General features: G+C 47.8%; 1 protein-coding gene across 6 annotated transcripts in view; it reads left to right on the top strand.

Moving 5' to 3' along the window:
- Positions 1 to 13,156, top strand: part of LOC133401817 (growth factor receptor-bound protein 10-like) — a 54,232-nt gene that overhangs the window by 27,543 nt on the left and 13,533 nt on the right. The window contains exon 1 of one of the 6 annotated variants that reach the window (XM_061675255.1): positions 12,305 to 12,615. The exons of the other annotated variants lie outside the window; for them this stretch is intronic. Coding sequence (XP_061531239.1) covers positions 12,571 to 12,615 — 45 coding nt within the window. The 5' untranslated portion in view covers positions 12,305 to 12,570. Of the gene's footprint in view, positions 1 to 12,304; positions 12,616 to 13,156 lie in introns of those variants that run through there. 6 annotated transcript variants of the gene reach the window in all.

The following is a 13,156-nucleotide window of genomic DNA, read 5'->3' on the forward strand; positions in this document are numbered from 1 at the left end:
TTTTTGGACGTAATTTCCGTCCCTTCACTTAAAAACCGGACATAATTTCAACTTGACAGTGAGGAAAATGCACACACATAAAATAATGATTCAATTACCAGTTTGGACTGTAAAAACATTCTATAGTTGTTTTCCAAAGTAAAAGATGCTTGCAAATATCTTATTTTGATGAACCACGAAGCTCATCGGTCTACGATATTAATTAATTCATTAATTAATATAATTATGAATATGTATTATGTACTGTTGCGCGGCTGAAATTCTGAGGATTTGGACCAGTTTAAGTTCAGTTCAAGGAAATCTCTAAACGATGAATCGATTATCAAAAATTGCCATTGGTGAATTTGATCATTGATTAGCCGTCCATTAACGGTTGCACCTCCACATGGGTGACAACTGAGGTCTCTCTTCACAGCATCCCTGTTTTAGTGCTCATGTGCACTTGTATTTTCTTTCCTCGTTTAATTTTGCCGGAACAAACATTTGCAATCGCGATGACGAGCCGAGGAGGAGGAGCTGTGGAAAAATCGAGCCGTCAACGCGTGCTTTCAGTGAACACACGGCAAACGCTCACGCAAACTGCTGTGTGCTTGTGTTTGCGTGCGTGTGCGTGCGTGCCCTTCCGCGCCCATCCACGCCCCTGTGACTCCATTGCAGTCCCGGTCGCTCGTTTGCCTCCGTGAGTTCTGCAAAGCATTTCCAGAACTGGCAGTGTCTGGCCATTGTCGATGGCAATGGAAAATATTTGTCATTGCGGTTGTTCGTCAGTGGAAATCCACTTCAGCACCTTTTGTACCATTAAAAAAAACCTCCCACGGAGCCGTCTCGGCGTCGTCGCAGACCTCCGGATGTGTGCGAAGCCAGTAGCGCCAGTACCTTGCAGGCACTTGACTGATTGCATGACAGGAAAGATATGTTGAGTGTTGAAAATGATGTCAAGTAAGTCATTATTGGTCGCTCCCAACCTCCGCAACCCCTGACCTTTGGTTTTAAACACAGGTGTCATTTGTGTGTGTGTGTGTGTGTGTGTGTGTGTTCGCTTCGAGTTTTCTCCCGTACGAGTCCCTCCCTGCCTCATCACATACACGTCGTCCAGTCAGCTGGCGCGCTGAGAACCGTTTCTGTTTGTTTTACTGCATTCTCGAAGCCTCCAGGCGCTCCCTGACAGACTCGTAACGGCCCGACAGTCGGGCTCTTCCGACTTCCTGGCCTCGCCGCTGGAAACACGAGGAAGTAACGCACGACTTTCAGGATTGACCGGGCAAGCTTGTGGCTTGCGGCCGTCTTCCCAATTTCCTCAACTCTTCTCTTTCGCTCATCCTTTATTTTTAAAAACCTTTTGCCCATTCTCTCTCATGCGTTTCATTTGATCTATAGCTGAAAGGGATCTAACTGACTTTAATAATGAACTGAAGTTGATGACTCATCATAACCGTTTGACTCCCAAGTTGATCTGGTTCATTTGGAATGACATAAAAATGGGCTCCTAACATGAACACAAACATGTAAATGTCGCTTTTATTGGCTAAACAACATTACGCGGTATGGATCTCTCAGACCGTAACCGGTAAGAAACTTTTTAATCAAATATGCATCCATGATGCTACAGTGTACTTGCTGTGTGTGTGTGTGTGTGTGTGTGTGTGTACCTTTTTAATAAAATAATCAGTCAGCGGTCGGCCCAGACCAACGTAGTCGCTTCCAAATCTTAACAAATCACAAATCAAATTACGCTCCGCGAAGGCACGCTTAGTTGGATTGGATGCGGGAGAACTTGGGAGCCCTGACCTCAACCCCAACCCCATCAAATAACAACATTGTGAGCCAAGTTGACTCGTCAACATCACCGACGTGACCTCTGATCTCACGTCTAGTAACTGGACAAATACTGACTACCAAATCTCAGATGAACGCCACATTTCTTCTTCTTCCCCCCCCCCCCCCAACTTCCCAACCTGGAGAGGGGCTGAAATGTTCAATGTTTCTCACGCACCGAACGAAGCGAAAAGGATCTCTTTGTCGACATTCTGGTTGACGATCTTAGTTAGCTCGTAGTTCGAAAATGGATCTTTTGTGTCCTACGTGCCAGAACGGTCGCATTTTGAGTGTGTGGGACGGACAAAGATTCCGACCCGCCGTATACTCGTCGGCCATCCGACGCGGGCGCTTCCGTACTTTGCTGGTGCAAGCGAGAGCGTTGTTACACTTACTCGGACGGGCGTTAGTCCTTCCAGTGTGGGAATATTCTTTTGATCACAGTGCTGGCAGATTTTGTTGGATTTACTGTACTTGGACTGGATGTCCTCAAGCTCTGCTGTTGCGTGATCCCCACGTCCTGCCTCTGCTGTCTGTGTCTCATTATCTCTCTATCGTTTGCGCTAGCTTTCGGGTAGGATGGATTTGGGTTTCTTTGTGTTTTGTTTGTTTGTTTTTTTCTTCCCCTGAACATGGCTCCCTTCTTCTATCTCTTCCTCATCTACAACGCAGTTCTGGCCTAATCGGAAGCGCTGTAAAATGCAGTTTCCAGTGGAGGTTTAGTTGACGTGAAGAATGCGTAAGCTTGCTTGGGGTTGGTCCCCCCCCTAGCTTGTGTGTAAGCAGCAATGTGTGTTCAATATATTACATACTTTGCATGCCTGCCTATTCCTTACAGTTTAGCTAGATTCAGACCCTGAGGAGTACTAACCTCCCCCTCCCACGCACACACAGACACACAAAGTTTGGTTCTCACACACGTTCATGCCATCTGACGCTCTTTGTTGCAGAGGTAAAGAGAGCATTCAGACAGTACAGTATAAGCCTTTGTCAGCGCAGCATACGTCTCTGCCCTCTTTCTCGCTCTCTCTCTCACTCATGTGTGGGCACACACACACACACACGCACACAAGCACACATACATCGAGTGACTGAGTGTGAGAGGGATTTTGTTGCTTTCAGTACAAATTGTTTGGCTGTCATTGAACAAATGCTACCTGGAGGAGAGCCAAGCAGGTTGCGGTGGCGTCTGGAACATCTCGTGTGTCAGGGCCGTATTTATCCCCCGCTGCTAAATGGAAACATGCCTCAACCTGCCAGCTCGACCCGTTAGTGCCACGCCGCCACAGAAACTCGCACGCACGTACCTGCGGCCTTTCCGTGATTTATTAGCTCGGCTGTCGCGATCGTTCTGACTAATGACGCCGTTTAAGTAAATAAGACTTCAACGTTTGGCGCTTGACAAAGCCACTTGGTAAAATGTCAACATTCACAGCCCGAGCATAAAGATCAGTGTTTATGAGGAAATGAATGTGGGTAATAGTTCGGTGCGCAGACTGCGTACTCTGAAGCTCGACAAAAAAAAAAAAAGTTATTCAAAGATGTAGATAATCTTGAAGGAACTTTTGTGGCCAACTCTGTCAGAATTATCCCAATTATGCAAATAGTTTGACACAAAGTACCGTATTGGCTTAAAATGATCCTGATACATGCTCAATTAATTTATACGCTTCTCGACACAAAAATAGGTCAGCATCGCATCTGCAGCGACGGCGTTTGAAGAAGGCCGCACTTGCCTTGAGCCTCACAAAAAATGCGTCCGTCTGAGTCCCGCAAGAGGGAGTGTGCAAGAAAACCAAGACCCACAAACGGACACAGATGAAGCCAAGTGCAAATGTCGATACGGGACGGAAAGAATATACACGGCGCGCGTCCTCATTAGGGTCACAGGTCAGCTGGCGCCGAGCTGACTTTGGCCAAGGGGCAGGGTTCTGCAAAGACTGGTCACCAGTCGATCGCGGGGCACGTTTATATCATTTGACCAATAACGGTAAAGACACTTTAAAAAAAAAATCGAATCTAATTTCGCCATTTTTTTTTATGCCACCTTTTATAGTCAAATTTTGGCCATTCGTAGTAAAGGCAATCCTTATTGGCAGAGCAAATGTTGGTGGCCCATTGAAATGCACTTTTCATAACGGTAAAGACATAAACCGTTTTGTTAAACTCGTGTGAGTTAAACTCCGCAGATGCAAGTGCATAAGCGATCTGAACTTCTTATTAAACACGTTGCGCTCGTCTTTCTACAGTCGTAATAATGGTAAAGACGTCCGGTCGTGCCGAAACATTCATTCGTATCTCAGAAATACCACCGTTTATTTTGCGGTCCGCTATTGTGAATGCAAGATGGCCGCCTCATCCTGACACTTCATCTCACAGATCCCGCAGGTGTATTGCAACAACATCATGAGGGTCGTCTCTCCAGTGGCATTAACGCTAAAGACAACTTGAGGAACAAAGGTGCGTTTGTAAAAGACGCAAAAAAAGGAACTATGTGTTAGTTTTCAGTGCAAATTAACCAATAGCTGGAAAATCCGATAAATCTAAATACTGTATGTAATTAGCACCTTCAGAAAACATGTTGCAAATCACAAAACTTAATTTCGGGCACCTAACGGCAAAGACATTTTGGCTGGGGACAACACACCTGTAAAAGTTCATCCCTGTTTCCTGGAAGGCTGGTGGAGCGTTGGATTAGATAGCACCTTTCGGCCAAGATGGCCGTCAAGATGGCGCCTACCCGTGTGGATGCCTCGGTTACGCGCTCTCTAGCATTGTTTTTGTTTTTTTCGTTCGTCTTTGGAGACTTTACGCGACTCACTTACACAAGGGAAGACGTGCTAAACATCATGGAGGCTACTCCGGACTTTCTTTCACCAACATTTGCAAATCCGCTGAGTTCCCCGCCCCCCGAGCCGGCATCCAAGTGAAGCTCCGCAAGAGAGGATACAGATTGCCGTTTCCGTCGATCCACCTCGCAAATCTACGCTCTCGACCCAACCAAATGGACGAGCTTCATCTTCTGATAAAAACCAGTGAAGACTTCGGACGTTCTGACGCCAAACCTCGTGCAGCCCTGGGCTCGTCTGATCACTGCTTAATTCACTTAATAACAACATACAGGCAAGAACTTAAATGAGTGAAGCCTACAGGGAAAACAGTGAAAACGTGGACCAATGAAGCCAAGATAGAACTTCAAAGCTGTTTAGACTGCACAGACTGGAGTGTCTTTTGAAAATTCAGCTGGCAGCCTGGATGAATATACGGACACTGTCACATCCTATATTAGTTTCTGTGAAGAGGTGTGTGTACCAACAAAGTCATTTCGCACATTCAATAACAAGCCTTGGTTCGCTGCCAAACTTAAGCAACTTCGCCAAGCTAAGGAGGACGCATATCAGAGCGGGGACAGGGCCCCGTATAATCGAGCGAGAAACCAGCTGACTAAAGAAATTAACATCGCAAAGAGAAACTATGCGGCAAAGTTGGAAAAACAGTTTAGCGCTAACGACTCTAAATCAGTCTGGCATGCATTCCAATCGCTGACCAATTACAAGCGACGATCCCCCCAAGTTGAGAACAATGGCACACGATCAAAGTCTGCGCGGACCAGCTCGCTCCAGTCTTCACACAGATCTTCAATAGATCTCTGGAACTGTGCGAAGTACCGTCCTGTTTCAAACGCTCCACCATCATTCCAGTCCCCAAGAAACCTACAATCTCGGGTCTAAATGACTGCAGGCCTGTCGCTTTGACATCTGTGGTCATGAACTCCTTTGAACATCTCGTGGTGGACCACAGGCCCCCTGCTGGACCCCCTGCAGTTTGCCTCCCGAGCGAACAGGTCTGCGGACGATGCAGTCAACATGGGACTGCACTTCATCCTAGAACACCTCGACAGTGCAGGGACCTACGTGAGGATCCCGTTCGTGGACTTCACCTCAGCGTTCACCACCATCATCCCTGAACTCCTTTCCTCCAAGCTTCTCCATCTCTGCGTCTCGCCTGCCATCTGCCAGTGGATTTACAGCTTTCTGACGTGCAGGACACAGCAGGTGAGGCTGGGGGAGGCCACCTCATCCACACGCAGCATCAGCACTGGGGCGCCCCAAGGTTGTGTCCTCTCTCCGCTGCGCTTCTCTCTCTACACGAACGACTGCACCTCAGCGCACCCGACTGTCATCGGCCTCTTCAAAGACGGTGACGAGTCTGCATAACGACAGGAAGTGGAGCGGCTGGAGCTGCGGTGCGGCCGACGCAACCTGGAGCTGAACACGCTCAAGACTGTAGAGGTGATCGTGGACTTCAGGAGGCATCCTTCGCCACAGCTGCCCCTCACGTTGTCCAGTTGCCTTGTGTCAACCGTCGAAACCTTCACGTTCCTGGGAATTACAGTCTCTCAGGACCTGAAGTGGGCGACCAACATCAACTCCGTCCTCAAAAAGGCCCAGCAGAGGATGTACTTCCCGCGGCTTCTGAGAAAGCACGGCCTGCCACGGGAGCTGCTGAGGCAGTTCTACACTGCGGTCATCGAATCGGTCCTGTGTTCTTCCATCACAGTCTGGTTTGGTGCTGCTACAATAAAGGACAAACTCAGACTGCAACGGACAATCAAAACTGCTGAAAATGATTGTCGGCACCCCCCTCCCCACCCTTGAGGACTTGCATGGTGCCAGAACTAAGACAAGAGCGTGCAAAATCCTCTCGGACCGTCCGCAACCCGGTCACCAGCTCTTCCAGCTACTTCCCTCAGGTAGGCGCTACCGATCAATGCAAACTAGAACTAGCAGACATTTCCAACAGCTTCTTCCCTCTTGCAATCAACTTCTTAAACAGCTAACCTACAATTCCATTGTCAAAAAAATTGCTCAGTGACTGTTTTTGCTTTATTGGCCACAAAACACACAAGGAATTTTTCTCCGGTAGCTGGAGCCGCTCGAGTACGACAACAGACAGCCAATTGACAGAGAACACTTTGGAGACATAAAGACATTGACACAAACAGTCACTGAGCAATAAAGGGTTGCTAGTTGTCTGGTAATGGCGGTACAATTATTATTATTTTTTTGACAATTGTGCAAAAAGATGCAGAGTCCTCTAGCACTTAGAGCAGTTCGAATGACTCATCTCGCAATAGTCCGGTGCAATGACCATTGTGCAAAGGACGCCGAGACTTCAAGGAGCGTATGCAGTTTAAAGTGACGAGTAGCGCGATAGTCCGGGACAATGTCGATTGTGCAAATGTTGCAGATACTCCTCAGTCAGTGTGCAAGTGGAGCAGATGCTACTCTGGCATGAGTGGCCAGTATTGGTCATACAAAAGATATGCAAATAGTGCAGCGTGGCGAGACGACTACGGTGAGCGCACGAGTAATATAAAATTGGCCTGACACAAATGTGACAACAAGCTCAAGACAAAAAATATTGGCAATATGTTGCAGTGGAAATGTAGGTTAGGTGTTTAAGAAGTTGATTGCAGTTGATGTTGATGTTGATGATGATCTGTTTTCCTTTCAAGTACAACAATGCCCGCACAGGTTTTTGGTTCTGTGCACGTTGCTGCATGTGCATACGTGAATACAGTTGTTTCGGTGGAGTTAGTTTCTTATTTCGGCGCTTGTCGGTGTGCAATATGTAGCAGCTCGCAGGCGTCTCGTCTCATCTGTTGGACTCATGTAGGTCATGCAGACTGCAGCTCTCGCTCGTCCTTCCTTTCTGGTAAAATAGGACAGCTCAGATTGCTGCAGATACGGCTGTGAAATTGCTGGTTTATAATTGGCCTTGTGGGGGAGAAAAAGCTTTTAAAAACAACCCCACTGTTGGCTTTCTAATTGAATTCATTAATTCTTGTAAAGATGGTGAATGGTCTGTAAATATGAGGCTGTCTTTTTGTGCTTTTTTTTTTTTTTTTTTTCCTATCACGCCACTTGCCTCCTTAACTTTCTCACCTATTGTTCACGTCTGGCCTTCTTTTACCCGATTCAGCCCAGTTAGACCACTTTGTGTCTTGTCTTAATTGAATGCCCCAATTGGAAGACCCGTTCGTCGCGTCATCGTGCCTCTGCAAAATTTCCTCAGTGAGCAGGTGCTCAACGGGGACAGCAAATTGTCTAAGGGCCATTCAGGTTTTTGTGTGTCCGTCTCATCATCGAGACATGGACTTCCGTGGGCGGCCCAGACCACACACAGCATTTGTGTTGGAGGGTTTGTGTTCGAGGCACTTGTTAATGGGAAGATGGAGCTGCGCTGCCTTGTGCGTGCCAAATCAGCCTATCAAAGGCGATGACTCTTTTTGTTTTCTTTAAAAGACAAAGACCAAGCAGCAATAGCTACATTTTGGCATCGGTTGGAGTGCGGGGAGTGTTTGGGCTCCTGCCAAGACTAATGACCTGAATAGAGTTAGGGACTTTCAGTATGCACTTGTGAACAAATAAAAATTGTTCTCGACAATCCATGAATTAGCTCTGAAGAAAGCCAGGATTCATCACGTTTAATTCCCGGGATTTGGGTGGGTGGGTGGGGGGGTTAAGTTTCTTAAAGTTGAGCTGAATATTACATTTACAAGAGGAAAGCAGAAAAGCTAATAAGAAACAAAATGTCAGAATGAAGACCCCATGAAACTGCCGTGTTGTGGATCTCGGATTATTTTCATTCAACACTGAAGGATCCAGTCCATCAAATATGACAGCCATATAATTTTCCTTTTGCTCGACAGGTAATAACCACGTTGTAATGCACATTGCCGCCACATTGACTTTTTTTTCATGTGAAATTGTGCAAGAAGGCAATGTCCAGCACAAGACAACGCATGACACAGCGTATTAACATGGGTTGGGTTTCCAAGCAAATTTTGCTGTCCCTGGTGCTTGTCCATTTTTTTTTTATTTTTATTTTTTTTTTTTTTTTTGGGCTGACATGTAATGGATCCTAATATCTGTCCTGTACACATTTGGATGTCTGATGACTAATGGGCTTTTTGGAGGTCTAATCTTCGACAGAAACCACTATCTGATGTAACGACTCGCAATGCGCACGCAATACCAGCGCAGCCACCAACAGAACGGCCGTCAGACGTGGAAGCGCCGAGCGAGATGGACGCGTGGGACCTGCCGGGCTTGCACACACACGCTTGTGTACATACTTCAGTTTGCACAAAGCCGCCACTTTTCATACACCTCAGTTGACTTTTCCTTTGTGTCTTTGCGCCTGTCTAGTTTCACTCTCGCCGTCTTTGTGCCGTTCCCTAAGAGGACTATGGTTGCACGAAGGTGCAACTCGCGCGCGCACACACACACACACACACACATCCATATATGTACATGATGTGCACAGCAACCTATATGAAAGTGCGCATACACGCGGAAGTGAACGCGTGTCGTGCTCGAAGCCGCCTCTCTCTCGCTCTCTGGGGTTACATCACAACATTTATCAGCCCTGAGTCATCAAAAAGGTTGAGAAGACCTGCCCTGCTGTGCTCTTTCAACCAAATGAGGACACAGTTAAAAGACTCACTGCCTCGCATTCCCTTCTGTCATTTCAATCATTTCATCAGTTCTTTTCGCTCCTCATATCACTCCGTTCCTCCGCTCGTTGCGTTCCTCTCAAAGAACGACATCTTGACAAAGGCTCGAGTGAAAGCGGCGTTTTAAACAAGGCAGCGTGGCAACGTGCCACTTTAAGATCTCAACCGTGCACTTGAAGTTGTATGCAGTTGCGGAGGCGAAACAGAAAGCCACGAGCGATAACAGCAGAAATGGTAACAGAAACCAAGTTGGATGTCTTTACGAGGACCTTGGTGTCTTTGCCAAAGCGAACGGGACGGCCGACGTGTTCGTAGTGCGCGTTCGGAACGATGTGTCGCAACGTTGCGTCGACACGGGAAACGCGCCATTTCATTTATATTCGCCCTGTGCGGAAACATTATACTGCAGTTGCTAAATTGCTAATTAGGTTTGTATTGTTTTGGGTGTACTGAAAAGGTTCGGAATGTCATTTGATAGAACTTGGTGTATTGACGAGGACAAATGATCTTATTCGTGTCATAATCCATTGATCCAAATTGAGAGGATTTATTTTGGGCCTTGGCAGAATTTTACCATGCGTGCTGGCGAAAGAAATAAGGTGGGATCCAATCCTACCCGAGTGACGGCAAAAGGTGGCGTTTTCGTTTCGTTTGCATGGTGATGGAAATGTCTGTGCCGCAAATATATTGTGCTCAACTTTTTGGGGACGTCAACGTCTCAACTAAATGGTCATGACATCGCAAACAGCGGCACAATAGTCACTCATCGGCGTGAAAGGGGCTAATGCGTGCTGCTCTGTCGTCGCTTTTGCGCTCATAATGCCGTGTGATGGTATTGGCAAACTGGAAGATAATGTTGCATCAGCAAATGAAGGATCAGATCCAACTAAAATTATTGCTTTGAGTGCCTGTAAAGTGATGAGGGTAGATCCATTTGGATGTGACGTGTAACCAGGCTTCGGCCTGGTTACAGCACACGAAGACAATCGGCCTGTTTTGGGGCCAATTTTGCCCCTGACCGACCAAACACGTCAAACGCCAGACAATCTTAAGTCTTATTATCCTGTAAGATTCTCCTTAGGCCGGATGTGTTTGAATTGGATTGGTCCGCCATTTTTTTGGGGGGGGTGGGGGGGGGGGCTCCCAAACGGGTCGGGGCTATATGGATATTTACGACCAAAAGTCTTCGTGTGCGCCGAGCGCCGACTTCCCCAGAGTCACGATGCCGAGAACGCTGGCGTGGAACGGAATGTAGCAAATCAAGAAGCGCCCTGACTCGGCAAAAAGAAAAGACCCGAAATTAAAAACAAGCGTGTCTTACCCAATGTCGGGTATTTTTTTTGTATAAAATTAGCTTCCCCAGAGGGCAAAGAATTATTTTTATTTTGGGAGGGTTTTTGGGGAGGATGACGACATTTTACAAAACGTTAGCGCATATCCGGAAGAGCTTCTTCCCCTTCTTCGGTTTTGTGAGATCACGTGTGATCACGCGAGATTTGGAGATCAGTGGTGCACTTTATCGGTGACAAAATCCATCTTGGTCTTCTGTAATTTGATGTAAATAGAAGTAAAACAATTTTGACCTGACACGAACCTTGAGTGACAAGACATCGTCATCCTTCCAACGCTAAACGCACATCAGGTCGAGTTCACTTCGTTGACAGTCTGAAAAGTCAGAAGCTAAAACCTGCCATTTATAAATTTTAAGCAGTTAATCCAAAGGGAAATGTGTGCTTTTGCGTATTGCAGAATCGTTTCAACGCTTTTGGTTTCGATACGTCAAGGTTATCGGAGCGACTGAAACCAGTATGTCATCATGCAGTACAAGTCCGTGCAATGTTATGGGATTTCCCTCCCTGACTAAGTCCGAATGATGCAAATGAGGGCGTTTTGCGAGCGAGGAGTGGCGTGTGTGTTTGGGGGGGGGGGGGCGTTTTAAACTCTTGTGCAGCCCGGTTATGTCATTAACTGTACTAGGAAGCGTACACGCTCCACATTCTGCTGGACCGTGTCACCAGAGAGTCCGACGACCTGCGCGAGCTACTCTTGGGCCGTCCCGTCATTTCCCCCTGTGCGACACGTGCACGCGCGCGCGCACACGTTTCCTATTTCTTTCCCCTCCCCCCGATTCCCGACTCCCCCTTTCCTTCCCTGAAGTTTCCACTTGTTACAGTAAATCAAGTCGTATCTGTTCACTACCACCACTTCCTCTCCCCTTGTGTGAATCAGCGCTTTACTCCAGGAACAAGCACGCGCAAATAGCAAGAAGTTGCTTCAAGGCTAATACGTAAGGCCGTTTGCCGCTCTCCCAGACGGGGTGCGTCAAGGATTTTGTCCAACTCGTGCTCGAATAAATATCTGAGTTTGGGGGTGGGGGGTGTTCCCGGTTTCTCTTTGTTGTTTCTGTGAAAAAGAATTTTGCCGCAAAGCTTGTAGCCACCAGGGACGAAGGCGGAGGTTGCGGTCGTCAAAGCGCATCTCCGGGTTGGTTTCGTTTCATTTGCTGTGTGATGAGTCTTGTTAAGTGCGGTGCGAAGCGGCGAGATCCCATTCCGGAGGTCAAAGCGAAGCCACGGCCGAGGGACGGAGGGAGGGAAAAGGAAGGCAAAGGCGCAGGGAAAGCCTCCAGCCCCGACGAGCCCTCGCTCGAAAACTTTGGGCTGGCAAGAAAGGTGGAAATGCCCAACTTTTCTTTTTCTTTCGAAACTTCATTTATCCTCTTCACCGGCCCTCTCGCTTCAAGTCCTGAAAAGAAGGTGCAGCTCGAAAGATTTCTGAAGACCTTCGCGTCTGTGCATGACTGTGTGTGTGTGTGTGTGTGTGTGTGTGCGTGTGTGTGTGGGAATGATTACATCAGCCTGCTGGTGTCTTATGATTGGTCGGTGAGCGTGCGGTCTGATCCACTGCGCCTCGGAGCCCGTGGCTGAGGCTGCGAGCCTTTTTTTTTTTTTTTTTTTTTTTTTTTGTGAGGGAGGAGGGAAAGAAAGCGAGTCGTCAGCCTCAGCCGGCGCAGCCAACTCAGTCGCACGACACCCGCCGCCGTCTTTTCCCTGAGACGGAGCGGACCGAGTCGCGCTCGCCGACGGTTCTCGGCTTCGGCTTCGGCTTCGCCTCGGATAGATCCGAGTGTGCGTGGCATGTGACGAGAGGCGGCGGCATTGTACGCTTTGGGCTTTCCGGACGAGGGAAGGTGACAGCTGGGCTTTGCGAGCGAGCGGACAGACCCTCTAAAAATGCCTTCGCGTTCCCCGGACTGCTGCCTGTTGCGGGCCGTGGAGGTAAGCGCGCTCTCCTTCGGTGTCTCGCAGACGTTCCCACATTATTTCTCTTTGAAATTCCTGCGCGGCTTAGCCCGAGCTGACAAATTGACTTTGTACACACTTGGAGGGCCGTTTTTGGAGCATATGTTCTACTTTTTTGCGCGTGTCTGCGTGGAGTGACCGGCTGCCGGATTCCTCCGCAGGCTCCGTCGGCTCCCCTCCTTTTCCGGATGCGATGATTGCGACTGCTCGGCTTCTTCGCGCTGAGCCAACCTTTGGCCAGTTATTGCGGCTCCATTTAGGACTCGTCGCCCTGCTGCGTTTCCTGTAACTGACAGTCGGAAGGAAGTTCGCTCTAAATCCGTCCCACTGTCACTGTGGAGTATTTTTAGAATCGATTATTCTGTCGATTAATCGGATTTAAAAAAAAATCTTTTGCATGAGTTTATTTGCGACCTCTCCCCCCCCCAAAAAAAAAATAAAAAATTGAAAATGAAGCAGCATCCACGAGAGGCAGTGACGTTGTACTCCAGTCTTTTTGAAAGTGAGAAGGACTTGC

This window comes from Phycodurus eques, chromosome 4 (genome assembly GCF_024500275.1).
Source record: "Phycodurus eques isolate BA_2022a chromosome 4, UOR_Pequ_1.1, whole genome shotgun sequence".
NCBI classification, from domain to species: domain Eukaryota; kingdom Metazoa; phylum Chordata; class Actinopteri; order Syngnathiformes; family Syngnathidae; genus Phycodurus; species Phycodurus eques.